This window comes from Chiloscyllium punctatum, chromosome 5 (genome assembly GCF_047496795.1).
Source record: "Chiloscyllium punctatum isolate Juve2018m chromosome 5, sChiPun1.3, whole genome shotgun sequence".
Taxonomy (NCBI): Eukaryota; Metazoa; Chordata; class Chondrichthyes; order Orectolobiformes; family Hemiscylliidae; genus Chiloscyllium; species Chiloscyllium punctatum.
The window spans coordinates 85,593,150-85,605,648 of record NC_092743.1 but is presented as its reverse complement, the minus strand read 5'-3'; the positions used below and the strand labels follow the sequence as shown (position 1 = coordinate 85,605,648).

General features: G+C 41.8%; 1 protein-coding gene across 6 annotated transcripts in view; it reads right to left on the bottom strand.

Moving 5' to 3' along the window:
- The window catches only part of rttn (rotatin), a 230,500-nt gene that overhangs the window by 166,444 nt on the left and 51,557 nt on the right, over positions 1–12,499 (bottom strand). For all 6 annotated transcript variants that reach the window (XM_072570663.1, XM_072570665.1, XM_072570664.1 and 3 more), the window contains 2 exons: positions 8,161–8,367; positions 1,581–1,693 (listed from right to left, as the gene is read on the bottom strand). In XM_072570663.1, coding sequence (XP_072426764.1) covers positions 1,581–1,693; positions 8,161–8,367 — 320 coding nt within the window. The remainder of the gene's footprint in view (positions 1–1,580; positions 1,694–8,160; positions 8,368–12,499) is intronic.

Here is a 12,499-nt window from a genome sequence, read left to right as displayed (position 1 = left end):
TGGCAGTATGGCACAAATTGGACAGCAGATTTTGGATATAGGAGTTTAACTGTTAACAGCAATAGCTGATGCACTGTTTGCACATAAATAACTGAGTTTCATTTGCCTCAATACTATTGTGACATCAAATTAGGGGCGTGTGTCTTGATATATTTACTTTAATTGCAACATAGAAACTTATTTATCAAAGTTGCATGTATTGTGGAAAAAAAATTATACTTTAATTGAAAAGGCATTCCTCCAGGTTAGTCTCCAAGTTCATTTTGTCCATATAAAAGTTCTATAACCTTAAATTTCGTACAGATGTGGTGTGATATTTAAATTTAATGTCATAGTTACAATTACTTGTGAAGGCCGATGAGCAAAGTAAACCTGCCAGATAGAACTCGAGGAAAGTGGGGAAGGGCATGAAGGAAAGGGATGTGCATGAGAACAGGCCTACAGGGGAAAACTGGATTAGAATTTAGAAGCAGAAATAAGCTATTTGGCCCTTCGAGACTGATTTGCCAACTTCTTCTAGTGATCAAATCAGGTAGCATCATCAAGCACTACTGCCTCCAGACAACAGAATATTATGATGAATTTAAAGAAAATAAATAAGCAAAAATTGGAAGAAAAATCTAATATAATAATTTGAAGCTAAATTAATAACAGTTTTACACAACTTCTCCCCTTCAGAAATTGGTGATGAAGTGCAACAAACTTCTTAAATACAACTGAGTGGCTTATTAGACCATTGCAGGGAACAGTTAAGAATCTAATCACATTGCAGTAGAGATGGGATTTAAACTCAGGTCCCTTGACCCTGATCCCAGGATTCAAGTGCTCATAGATCCCTTTAAATTAATGCCAAAAATACATGAAAAATAATTGGTCAAATTGTTAATTGAGCAGATTTTCAAACAAAAATTACATTGTTAAGTCTTTAGATCCTAAAAAATTGAACAATAACGTTACCTAGCAGTTCATAGAATAGTGTGGAAGTTGGCCATTCAGTCCACCAAGTCCAAAATGATCCTCTGAAGAGAATTCCACTCAGACCCAAACCCCTACCCTATCCCTGTAACCCTGCACTTCCTATGACTAATTAACCTAGCTTGTGATCCTTGGACACGAGGGGCAATTTAACACTACCAATCCACTTAACTTGCACATCTTTGGCTTGTGGGAGAAAACCACAGCACCCAGAGGAAACCCATGCAGACATAAGGAGAATGTGCAACCTCTACACAGACAGTCGCTCAAGGCTGAAATCCAATCAGAGTCCCTGGCGCCGTGAAGCAGTAGTGCTAACCACTAAGACACTGTGCATGTCTTAGGCAAATCATCCGCATCCTACATTAGAGTGCATGGACATTTCAAAAACAGTCCAAATAACAATCATTTTCACATTAAGCAAAATAATCTGATTCACTAAACGAATCCAAGTTGTCTTTGACATATTCCAATGAATCAACAGGAGGCATTCCTTGGGTTCTACTAATGAGAAACTGTGTTTAAAGAAGATGCTTTGTCAATACAGCGTGCAATCCTGAATGTCGGGAAAGGTACAATCTTAATGAGATATTCCCAGTCTTTACATTTTTGAGCAGATTTCAACACATCTAAGGATCATTTCCAGCTGCTGATGATACGGAAGGCAAACCAAAGCGTGGTTTGCAAATTCAATCAGCTCCATTGGATTATGTTCACCCTAGAAAATTAAAAATACAATTAGGTCAAAAGGATTCTTTTCACCAAAAATTCTCTGACATGAAGCAAACCACATTACACGACAGACAGCATTTGACAAGCTAAGTTATCACTATTCCACTATAAAAGATACATCAAAAATCGCTGCCATAATACATCACAAAATAAAGGACAATTTTAGATTACTTCTACATGGTTTAATGCAATGATGATAATAAGTGGGCATTCTAACTTTTCTGCATATCTCCACTGACAAATATAAAATCCTTTTACAAAGCAGCAAATTTCATAATTATTAAATGTTACAACAGTTGTATAAAACTTTTTAAAAATATATAAATTCCTTTTCAAAAAGATAATTCATGCAGGATATTTGATGACCTATACTCAAAACGTATCTCCACTTGTTGTACAAATTGCAGTTACAACTATTTTTAAAAATGCAATACTTGTCATCATCAGCAGTCATAGAGATGTACAACATGGAAACAGACCCTTCGGTCGAACCCGTCCATGCCGACCAGATATCCCAACCCAATTTAGTCCCACCTGCCAGCACCTGGCCCATATCCCTCCAAACCCTTCTTATTCATATACCCATCCACATGCCTTTTAAATGTTGCAATTGTACTAGCCTCTACCACTTCCTCTGGCAACTCATTCCATACATGTACCACCCTCTGCGTGAAAAAGTTGTCTCCTAGGTCTCTTTCATACCTTTCCCCTCTCACCCTAAACCTATGCCCTCTAGTTCTGGACTCCCCGACCCCAAGGAAAAGACTTTGTCTATTTATCCTATCCATGCCCCTCATTTTATAAACCTTTATAAGGTCCCCCCTCAGCCTCTGGCGCTCCAGGGAAAACAGCCCCAGCCTATTCAACCTTTCCCTATAGCTCAAATCCTCCAACTCTGGCAACATCCTTGCAAATCTTTTCTGAACCCTTTCAAGTTTCACATCATCTTTCCAAAAAACACACCAGAATTGCACACAATATTCCAATAGTGGCCTAACCAATGCCCTGTACAGCCGCAATATGACCTCCCACCTCCTGTATTCAATACTCTGACCAATAAAGGAAAGCATACCAAATGCCTTCTTCACTATCCTATCTACCTGCAACTTCAGTTTCAAGGAACTATGAACCTGCACTCCAAGGTCTTTGGAATGTATTTGGAAAGGCAAGGACTGATTCAGGATAGTCAACATGGCTTTGTGCGTGGAAAATCATGTCTCACAAACTTGATTGAGTTTTTTGAAGTAACAAAGAGGATTGATGAGGGCATAGCGGTAGATGTGATCTCTATGGACTTCAGTAAGGTGTTCGACAAGGTTCCCCATGGGAGACTAGTGAGCAAGGTTAGATCTCATGGAATACAGGGAGAACTCGCCATTTGGATACAGAACTGGCTCAAAGGTAGAAGACAGAGGGTGGTGATGGAGAGTTGTTTTTCAGATTGGGGGCCTGTGACCAGTGGAGTGCCACAAGGATCAGTGCTGAGTCCACTGCTTTTCATCATTTATATAAATGATTTGGATGTGAGCATTTACAGGTATAGTTAGTAAGTTTGCTAATGACACCAAAATTGGAGCTGTAGTGGGCAGCAAAGAAGGTTACCTCAGATTACAATGGGATCTTGATCAGATGGGCCAATGGGCTGAGAAGTGGCAGATGGAGTTTAATCTAAATAAATGTGAGGTGCTGCAATTTGGGAAAGCAAATCTTAGTAGGACTTATACACTTAATGGTAAAGTCCTGGGAAGTGTTGCTGAAAAGAGTCCAATGATTTGAGGATAATGTCTACTCAAGGTTGCACATTTCTGCTATAAGTCTTCTACTTTAGCCTACACAGGTTGTTGGCCACGTGACAGGACACCCCACAGGGCAGTGGGATCAGATAAGCAGTATTGGCTCTCTTTCCTTTCCGGTTATCATTGAGGCATTAGGACTCAGAGTGATGCAGCTCCATGAACAAGTTGTCACAACTCTGAACCACTTCTTCCAGCCATTAAAATCCTTACTACTCTATTCAAGGGACAGCATCAGACCTTCGGTCTCTTTGAAGTATTTTCTTTGTCCTTCCCTTAAACATTAGCCATTTCAGATTCAGATCAAAAAGACTATTTCTGACCATGTAATCGCAGAGTCCTGAAGTTTACTTTGCGTTTTACTTGAATATTTGTGGATCTAGTTTCAAGATGGAGCCTAGTATTTTTTTTAAATGGTCCTCCCAGCGAATCTGGAGGCACTGCTGACGGATTTTCTCTAACACTCTAATAGAACACTGATACACGACTCAGATTTTGCTGCAACACAGAAGCATAACACTGTGTTCACTAAAACATTTGCTGACCTCTGGATAGTGTTCACATTAATTTTGATTTTTGTCTGCAGACCCCCAAGGCCCTCATGCAGTGACTTCCAGGACTGGAAATCAATGATGCAAGATACTTTGGCTCGCCAATCACCTTGCACAGACCCTCGGATCGGCAGCATAGAGGGAATATTGCTCACAGGGATGATCGTTATTAACACTCGCTGCTAGCCTGAAGAAGTCCGAGATAGTCACCTATCTGAAAAGCTGCACTACAGTTGTATAGAAAGTGCACAATATATTGCAGAGGCTCTCCTTTAACGTATTGTTGAAACGAGCAATAGTAAGAAACAGAGTAGGGTCAGATGATGTAGAATCTGTGTGGGTAAAAGTGAGGAACCACGAAAGGTTAAAAAAAGAGTGTTGGAGTTAGGTACAGGCCTCCAAACAGCTCCCCCAGGAGCTGGGGCATAAGATGCACCAGCAGATAGAAAAAGTGTGGAAGAAAGGCAAAAGTTACAGTGATCATGGGAGATTTCAATATGCAGGTGGACTAGGAAAATCAGGCTGGCAGTGGATTGCCAAGAAACGGAATTTGTATACAAGATGGCTCATTGGAGCAACTTGTGATGGAGCCCATTAGGGAACAGGCAATACTGGATTTAGTGTTGTGCAATGAGGCAGATTTGATAAGGGAGCTTAAGGTGAAGGAACTCTTAAGATTCGGAGATACCGGTGTTGGACTGGGGTGTACAAAGGTAAAAATCACACAACACCAGGTTATAGTCCAACAGGTTTAATTGGAAGCACACTAGCTTTTGGAGCATTGCTCTGAAAGCTAGTGAGCTTCCAATTAAACCTGTTGGACTATAACCTGGTGTTGTGTGATTTTGAACTCTTAAGAGGCAGTGATCATAACATGATTGAATTTACTCTGCAATTTGAGAGCAAAAAGATTGAATCAGAGGTAACAGTATTATAGCTGAATAAAGGCAACCGATAGGAGCTGGGTAGAATTGGCTGGGAGAGAAGCTGAGCAGGAAAGACAGTGGAACAGCAATGCCAGGAGTTTCTGGGAGTAATTCAGGACACAGCAAAAATTCATTCCTAGGAAAAAGAAACGTGGCACAGGGTGAGACAACCATGGTTGACTAGAGAAGTCAGGGATAGCATAAAAGCAAAAGAGAAAGCATATACTGTGGCAAAGGGCAGTGGGAAATCAGAGAATTGGGAAGCTTACAAAGACCAACAGAGGGCAAAAACAAAAAAAAGAGCAAGAAGATTAAATATGAGTGTAATCTAGCCAGTAATATAAAGGAAGATTGCAAGAGTTTATTTAGATAGATAAAGAGCAAAGAAAGGCAAAAGTGGACATTGAATTGCTGGAAAATGATGCTGAAGAGATAGTAGTGGGGAACAAGGAAATGGCTGAAGAACTGAATAATTACTTTGCATCAGTCTTCATGGTGGAAGACATGAGTAATATCCCAAACATTCGAGAGTGTCAGCAGGGAGAGCAGTGTATGGCGGCCATCATCAAGAACAAGGTGCTAAAAAAACTTAATAGTTTGAGGCTGGATAAATACCTGGACCAGACAGACTAAACCCCATTCCTCTAAATGAGATAGATGAAGAGTTAGTGGAGGCGTTCATGGTGATATTGCAAAAATCGCTAGAGTCAAGGAGGGTCCCAGAGGACTGGAAAATTGTAAACGCGACACCGCTGTTTAAAAAGGGAGTAATCAGGCCAGAAATGGAAAATTACAGACCAATTAGCCCAACCTTGGTTGTGGGGAATATTTTGATGTCTGTTGTGAAGGATGAGATTTCTGAATACTGCATGGTAAAATAGGGTAAAGTCAGCAAGGTTTCAGCAAGGGAGGTCATGTCTGACAAATCTGCTAGAATTCTTAGAGGAAGTAATGAGCAGGTTAGACCAAGGAGAGCCAATGGATGTTATTTACCTGGACTTCAAGAAGGCATTTGACAAGGTGCCACACAGGAGACTACTGAGTAATATCAGGGCCCAAGAAACTACAGACAAGGTGCTAGCATGGATAGAACCTTGGCTGTCTGGCAGAAAGCAGAGAGTGGTGATGAAAGGGTCCTTCTCAAGATGGCAACTGATGACAAGTGATGTTCAGCAAAGCTCAGTGTTGGGACCACAACTTTTCGCTTTATTTACTAATGATAAAGATTAAGGAACTGAGGGCATTCTGGCTAAGTTTGTAGATGATACAGAGGCAGGTATTGGGACAGGCAGCATTGAGGAGGTGGAGAGGCTGCAAAGGATTTGGACAGGTTAGGAGATTGGGCAAAGAAGAGGCAGATGGAGTATAATGTGGAAAAGTGCTTGGTAAGAAAAATAGAGGCATGGACTGTTTTCTAAATGGGAGGAAACTTTCAAAGTCTGAAGTGCAGAGAGACTTGGGAGTTCTACTTTAGGATTCTCTCAAGGTAAATCTGCAGGTTGAGTCAGTAGTTAGGAAAACAAATGCAATTTTGGCATTTATTTTGAAAGAATTTGCATATAAAAGCAGGGATGTACTTCTGAGGCTTTATAAGGCTTTGGTCAGATCACATTTGGAGTACTGTGTGCAGGCCTGATATCTCAGGAAGGGTGCACTGGCTCTGGAGTGGTTCAGTGGAGGTTCATAAGAATGGTGCCAGGAATGAAAAGCTTAACATGTGAGGAATGTTTGAGGACTCTGGGTCTATACTCGATGGGAGCTTAGGAGGATAAAGGGGGATTCTAATTGAAATTTACAGAATACTGAATGACCTGCACAGACTGGATATTGGAAAGCTGTTTCCATTGGTAGGAGAGATTAGGACCTAAAGGCACAGCCTTTGAGTAAAGGGAAGATCCTTTAGAACAGAGAAAAGGAGAAACTTCTTCAGCCGGAGAGTGGTAAATCAATGGAATTCATTGCCACAGAAGGCTGTGGAGGCAAAGTCATGAAGTATATTTAAGACTGAGGTAGATAGGTAATTGATTGTTAAGGGGATCAAGGGTTACGGGGAGAAAGAGGGCAAATGGGGTTGAGAAACCTATCAGCCGTGGGCATGATTGAATGGTGGAGCAGACTCAATGGGCTGAATGGCTTAATTTCTGCTCCTATGTCTTATGGTCTTATGTAAGGAATATTTGATGGACCAGATGTTGGTTGATGGATGTGCTTTAATTTGGCAACAGAAGGACAGGATGAGTTTCTTGTTTGCAAAATTTCAAAGATCCGAAGCGGCTTGCAAATCTGATGGAGAGAGGTCAACAACAATGCAACCACCAAAAACTGTAGACGATCTTATCTATAGGGGTCAGTCTGGTTTGGCATGAAGGCTGCAAATGTTAAAGTGGTTTCCAAGAGATCACGTTAATGCGGACAAAAAGAAAAGGTCAGTTGATCTCTGGTGGAGACGAGTATCCACTGTTAGCTAGTTTGTGAATAGAGGGCCTTGCTTAATCCCAGCCCAGAAATTATTGAGGTGCTACCCTCTTGTTCATCACAAGTAAAATCCCAACTCACATTACCATGAATCACCTCCTTCCTGTAGCTGAGAAAATCTTCCCAAAGGCAATGTGGCTTCAGGTCTTTCAGATCAATTTCCAGCACAGTTTGCTTTGCCAGACAAACCCACGATAGAGGTCAAGAAACTCCTAGAGACTTTTTATTATATTCATTGCCATGCCCTCAACTCCTGACTTTATTTGCAGGTTTTGGCAATCCTACTAGTGTTGGAATGTGTAAGAAATTTAATCGCATTCCTGCAATTGCTTCACAACGATTACAGCTAATATGTGCAGCCTTTGGTAAATCTCTGGTAGCATCTCTCTTACATCATTATTAGGGAGATTTATGCAAAAGAACAAAAAAAAACTCTCTTCTTAATTAAAATGGAATTAATTTCTGAAAATTACATCAAAATCACACTCTGAAAAGTAATGGTTGAATGTTACAATGTTGTAAAATAAACTCTCAATGATGTCTTAGACCATGAGCCTATGACCTTTTGAACCTGTTGAAGTACAGCAATACCATGAGATATTCTTTTGTGTCACTGACTGAGAGAAAATAGGAACTGCTTTGTACTTTCACTGTAAATGTAAAATTCAATAAATGTTTTCAAATAAGGTCAACATTAGTAGTAAATACCTTGCGGTCTCTGAGAAAAGTACACACATTCTCCATTGATTGTATTATTTCGGTTGCATTCTTATATATCGCGTAATGCTCCTGGCTGATCTGCTCCAAGTAGACAGTGACAGACTCATGAACGCTGAGGTAGCTGAAACGAAATGATAGATCCACGGACAGAAGGTATAGAATATTTCCTAGGTTCTGAGGCAGAAATTTTCTTGCCTATGAGAGAATTAAAGATCTTGAAGTAAGTCACAAATATAATAAATTACAAAACTATTACTTAGAAAGCATCTTGCTAAGCCATTCGAGGACATTTGGTTAACTCCACGTTACATAAACAGTTTCTGAAGTGGCACGTAATGAATTTCACAAAATAGTTACAGGTTTGATTCAAAGAATGATCAAAGAGCTACTTCCAATAAAACTACAACTTTAATTTAGTATTTCAGATACCTTGTTGCAATTATTTGCTGAATTTAGACAGCAAGTCCTTCTAAAATAATCCCTACACAAACATTTAGACATTTAACACATGCTTCCCCCAACGCACTGTCAAATTATACCAAGGGTTCGAATAAGAAATATGTTTAGTATTCTCAGGTTAAAGGAAGAAAAAATAACGATCTAAGGCTCCTGCTTCTATAATGACTCCTCAGAAGTGCATATAAAGTCTGATAAAGACAGCAGCACCAGACTGAATTGTGCAAGGTAAAACAGTTTATTGACGCAGTTTCTGCCATTGACAATTGAAGTATGACCACGAAGATCTGTTCAGTCTCGTGGGTACTGGATCAGAAGTCAGGGATGCTTTTGAACTAGCAGAAATAAAACAGGTTATTCTTAAAAATCTGTATTGCTAATCTGAATTTTGACTCTAGGAACTCCCAAGTTATGATCATGGGAACATGAACAGCCAGAAGTGTCATTGGTGGGAGTGGAGAGGGCAGGTCGATGCTAGATACCAGCCTAAGTAAGAATACTTCTGAGTTACATCTTTGGACCATTTATTTATCATTAAAACTGCCAACATGAGCTGAGAAAGCATCTACATCCAACAAATGACTTTCCAGTATCGCAGCCATGGTAAGCGCAGGTTGAAACTTATTTTCTTCTTTCATGAGATGTGGGCATCATTAGACTACAAATTCTGACCTTTGAGAGCGAGAGAGAGCGCGAGACAGAAACAGACATGGAGACAAACCAAGAGACAGAGAAAACGAAAGACTCAGAGAGAAAGGGACAGAGACAGAAACAGACAGAGACTCAGACATGGAGGCAGAGACACAGAGAGAGAGAGACACAGAGAGAGAGAGACACAGAGAGAGAGAGACACACAGAGAGAGAGACACACAGAGAGAGAGACACACAGAGAGAGAGACACACAGAGAGAGAGAGACACACAGAGAGAGAGAGACACACAGAGAGAGAGAGACAGAGAGAGAGAGAGACAGAGAGAGAGAGAGACAGAGAGAGAGAGAGACAGAGAGAGAGAGAGACAGAGAGAGAGAGAGACAGAGAGAGAGAGAGAGACAGAGAGAGAGAGAGACAGAGACAGAGAGAGAGAGAGACAGAGAGAGAGAGAGACAGAGAGAGAGAGAGACAGAGAGTGGAGAGATACACAGATGAAGACAAATGGAGAAGAGACAGAAAGAGAAACACACAGAAATAGACCAAGAGAGAAAGAAAGCGAGAGGCACAGAGAGAGGAAGAGACAGACGCAGAAACAGACACCACAGAAAAAGACAGACAGTATAACAGACAGATAGAGAGAGAGAGAGAGAGAGAGAGAGAGAGAGAGAGAGAGAGAGAGAGAGAGATTGACAGGCAGACAGAAATAGAACAGAGACAGAGAGACACACACGGAGAGAGATACACACAAAGTAGAGACAGAAATATACACGAGACACAGAGAGCGCGCGAGCCAGAGAGAGAGCGCGAGCCAGAGCGAGAGCACGAGAGCGGGAGAGCGGGAGAGAGAGAGCCACGCACACAAAGAGATTGTATAACACTGAAAGAGACACACACACACAGACCACAAAAAGAGACAGAGAGACAGAGAAAGACACATAAAAAGGCAGAGGCAGAGAGAGAGAGAGAGAGAGAGAGAGGGAGAGAGAGAGAGAGAGAGAGAGAGACCACAGAAAGAGACAGAGAAACACACATAAAGAGGCACAGAGAGAGAGAGACACACACACACAGAGCGAATGAGAGAGACAGAGACACATAGACACCTAGACACACAAGGCACAGAGAGACACAGAGACACACAGAGAAAAAGGGGGAGAGAGACATAGACAGACAGAGAGTGGGACAGAGACAGAAATACACAGACAGAGAGACAAACAGAGAAGAGGCAGAGGCATAGAGACAGAGTGAGAGAGAAAAACACAGAAAGGCAGAGAGAGACAGACACACACACACACACACATATGATGCACAGAGAGAGAGAGAGAGCAAGAGACACGGACACACAAAGACGGCATAACACTGAAAGAGACATACATACAGACAACAGACAGAGAGAGAGAGAGAGAGAGAGAGAGAGAGACAGACAGACAGACACAGAGTGACACACATGAAGGCAAACAGAGAAGAAGCAGAGAGAGACATGGAGAGAGAGAGAGAGGCAGAGAGAGCAAGCAAGGTAGAGAGAGAGAGAGAGAGAGAGAGAGAGAGAGAGAGAGAGAGAGAGAGAGAGACAGTGGCAGAGAGAGACACAGAGAGGCAAACAGCAAGAGACAAGAGAGAGATGCAGAGAGTGAGAAGCAGAGATACACAAAGAGAGCGAGAAAGAGGCAGAGACACAGAGGGCGGGGAGAGAGAGACAGACAGAGTGAGACAGAGAGAGAAATGGACATAGAGAGAAAGACACATAATGGGGTAGAGCGAGAGGCAGAGAGCGAGTGAGACATTAAAATATTCAACGACCATATCAAGCTTACCAAATTATTCCTCACCACACTAAGAATTACACATATCAGAAACAAAAGTTATAGCTTAAACAAAATTGATTTATTAATACTGTAAGTGTTGCACAGCAAAGCTAAATAATTTTCAGACTGCAGGCCTGCCACGAGCAGTGTTCCACAGAGATTGGTACTGGGTTCTCTTTTGGTCGTTATTTCTATAAACGATTTGGATAAGACAGAGTTCGGCATGGAAGACTGGCTAGCAAGGTTAGATCTCATGGAATACTGGGAGAACTAGCCATTTGAAAACAGAACTGGAACTAGCTTGAAGACAGAGGGTGCTGGTGGAGGGTTGCTTTTCAGACTGAAGGTCTGTGACCAGTGGTGTGCCACCAAAGGATCGGTGCTGGGCCCACTGCTTTATGTCATTTATATAAATGATTTGGATGTGAACATAGGAGGTATACTTAGTAATCTAGCAGATGCCACCAAAGTTGGAGGTGTGGTGGACAGCAAAGAAGGTTACCTCAGAGTACAATGGGAACTTGACTAAATAGGCCAATTGGCTGAGAAGATGGAGTTGGGGAGGTCATGTTGCAGCTGTACAAGACATTGGTTCAGCCATTGTTGGAATATTGCGTGCAATTCTGGTCTCTTCCGAACTGAAGGATGTTGTGAAACTTGAAAGGGTTCAGAAAAGATATACAAGGATTTGGCAGGGTTGGAAGATTTGAGCGAAAGGGAGTGTTTGAATAAGCTGGGGTTGTTTTCCCTGGAGCGTCGGGGGCTGAGAGTTGACCAATGTCCTGTACAGCCGCAATATGACCTCCCAACTCCTGTACTCAATACTCTGACCAATAAAGGAAAGCATACAAAACGCCTTCTTCACTATCCTATCTACCTGCGACTCCACTTTCAAGGAGCTATGAACCTGCACTCCAAGGTCTCTGTGTTCAGCAATATTCTCTAGGACCTTACCATTAAGTGTATAAGTCCTGCTAAGATTTGCTTTCCCAAAATGGCACAGTTATCTGAATTAAACTCCATCTGCCACTTCTCAGCCCATTGGCCCATCTAGTCCAGATGCTGTTGTAATCTGTGGTAACCCTCTTCGCTGTCCACTACACCTCCAATTTTGGTGCCATCTGCAAACTTATTAACTGTACCTCTTATGCTCGCATCCAAATCATTTATGTAAATGACAAAAAGTAGAGGGCCCAGCACCGATCCTTGTGGCACTCCATTAGTCACAGGCCTCCAGTCTGAAAAACAACCCTCCGCCACCACCCTCTGTCTTTTACCTTTGAGCCAGTTCTGTATCCAAATGGCTAGTTCTCCCTGTATTCCATGAGATCTAACCTTGTTAATCAGTCTCCCATGGGGAACCTTGTCCAACGCCTTACTGAAGTCCATATAGATCACATCTACTACCCTGCGCTCAT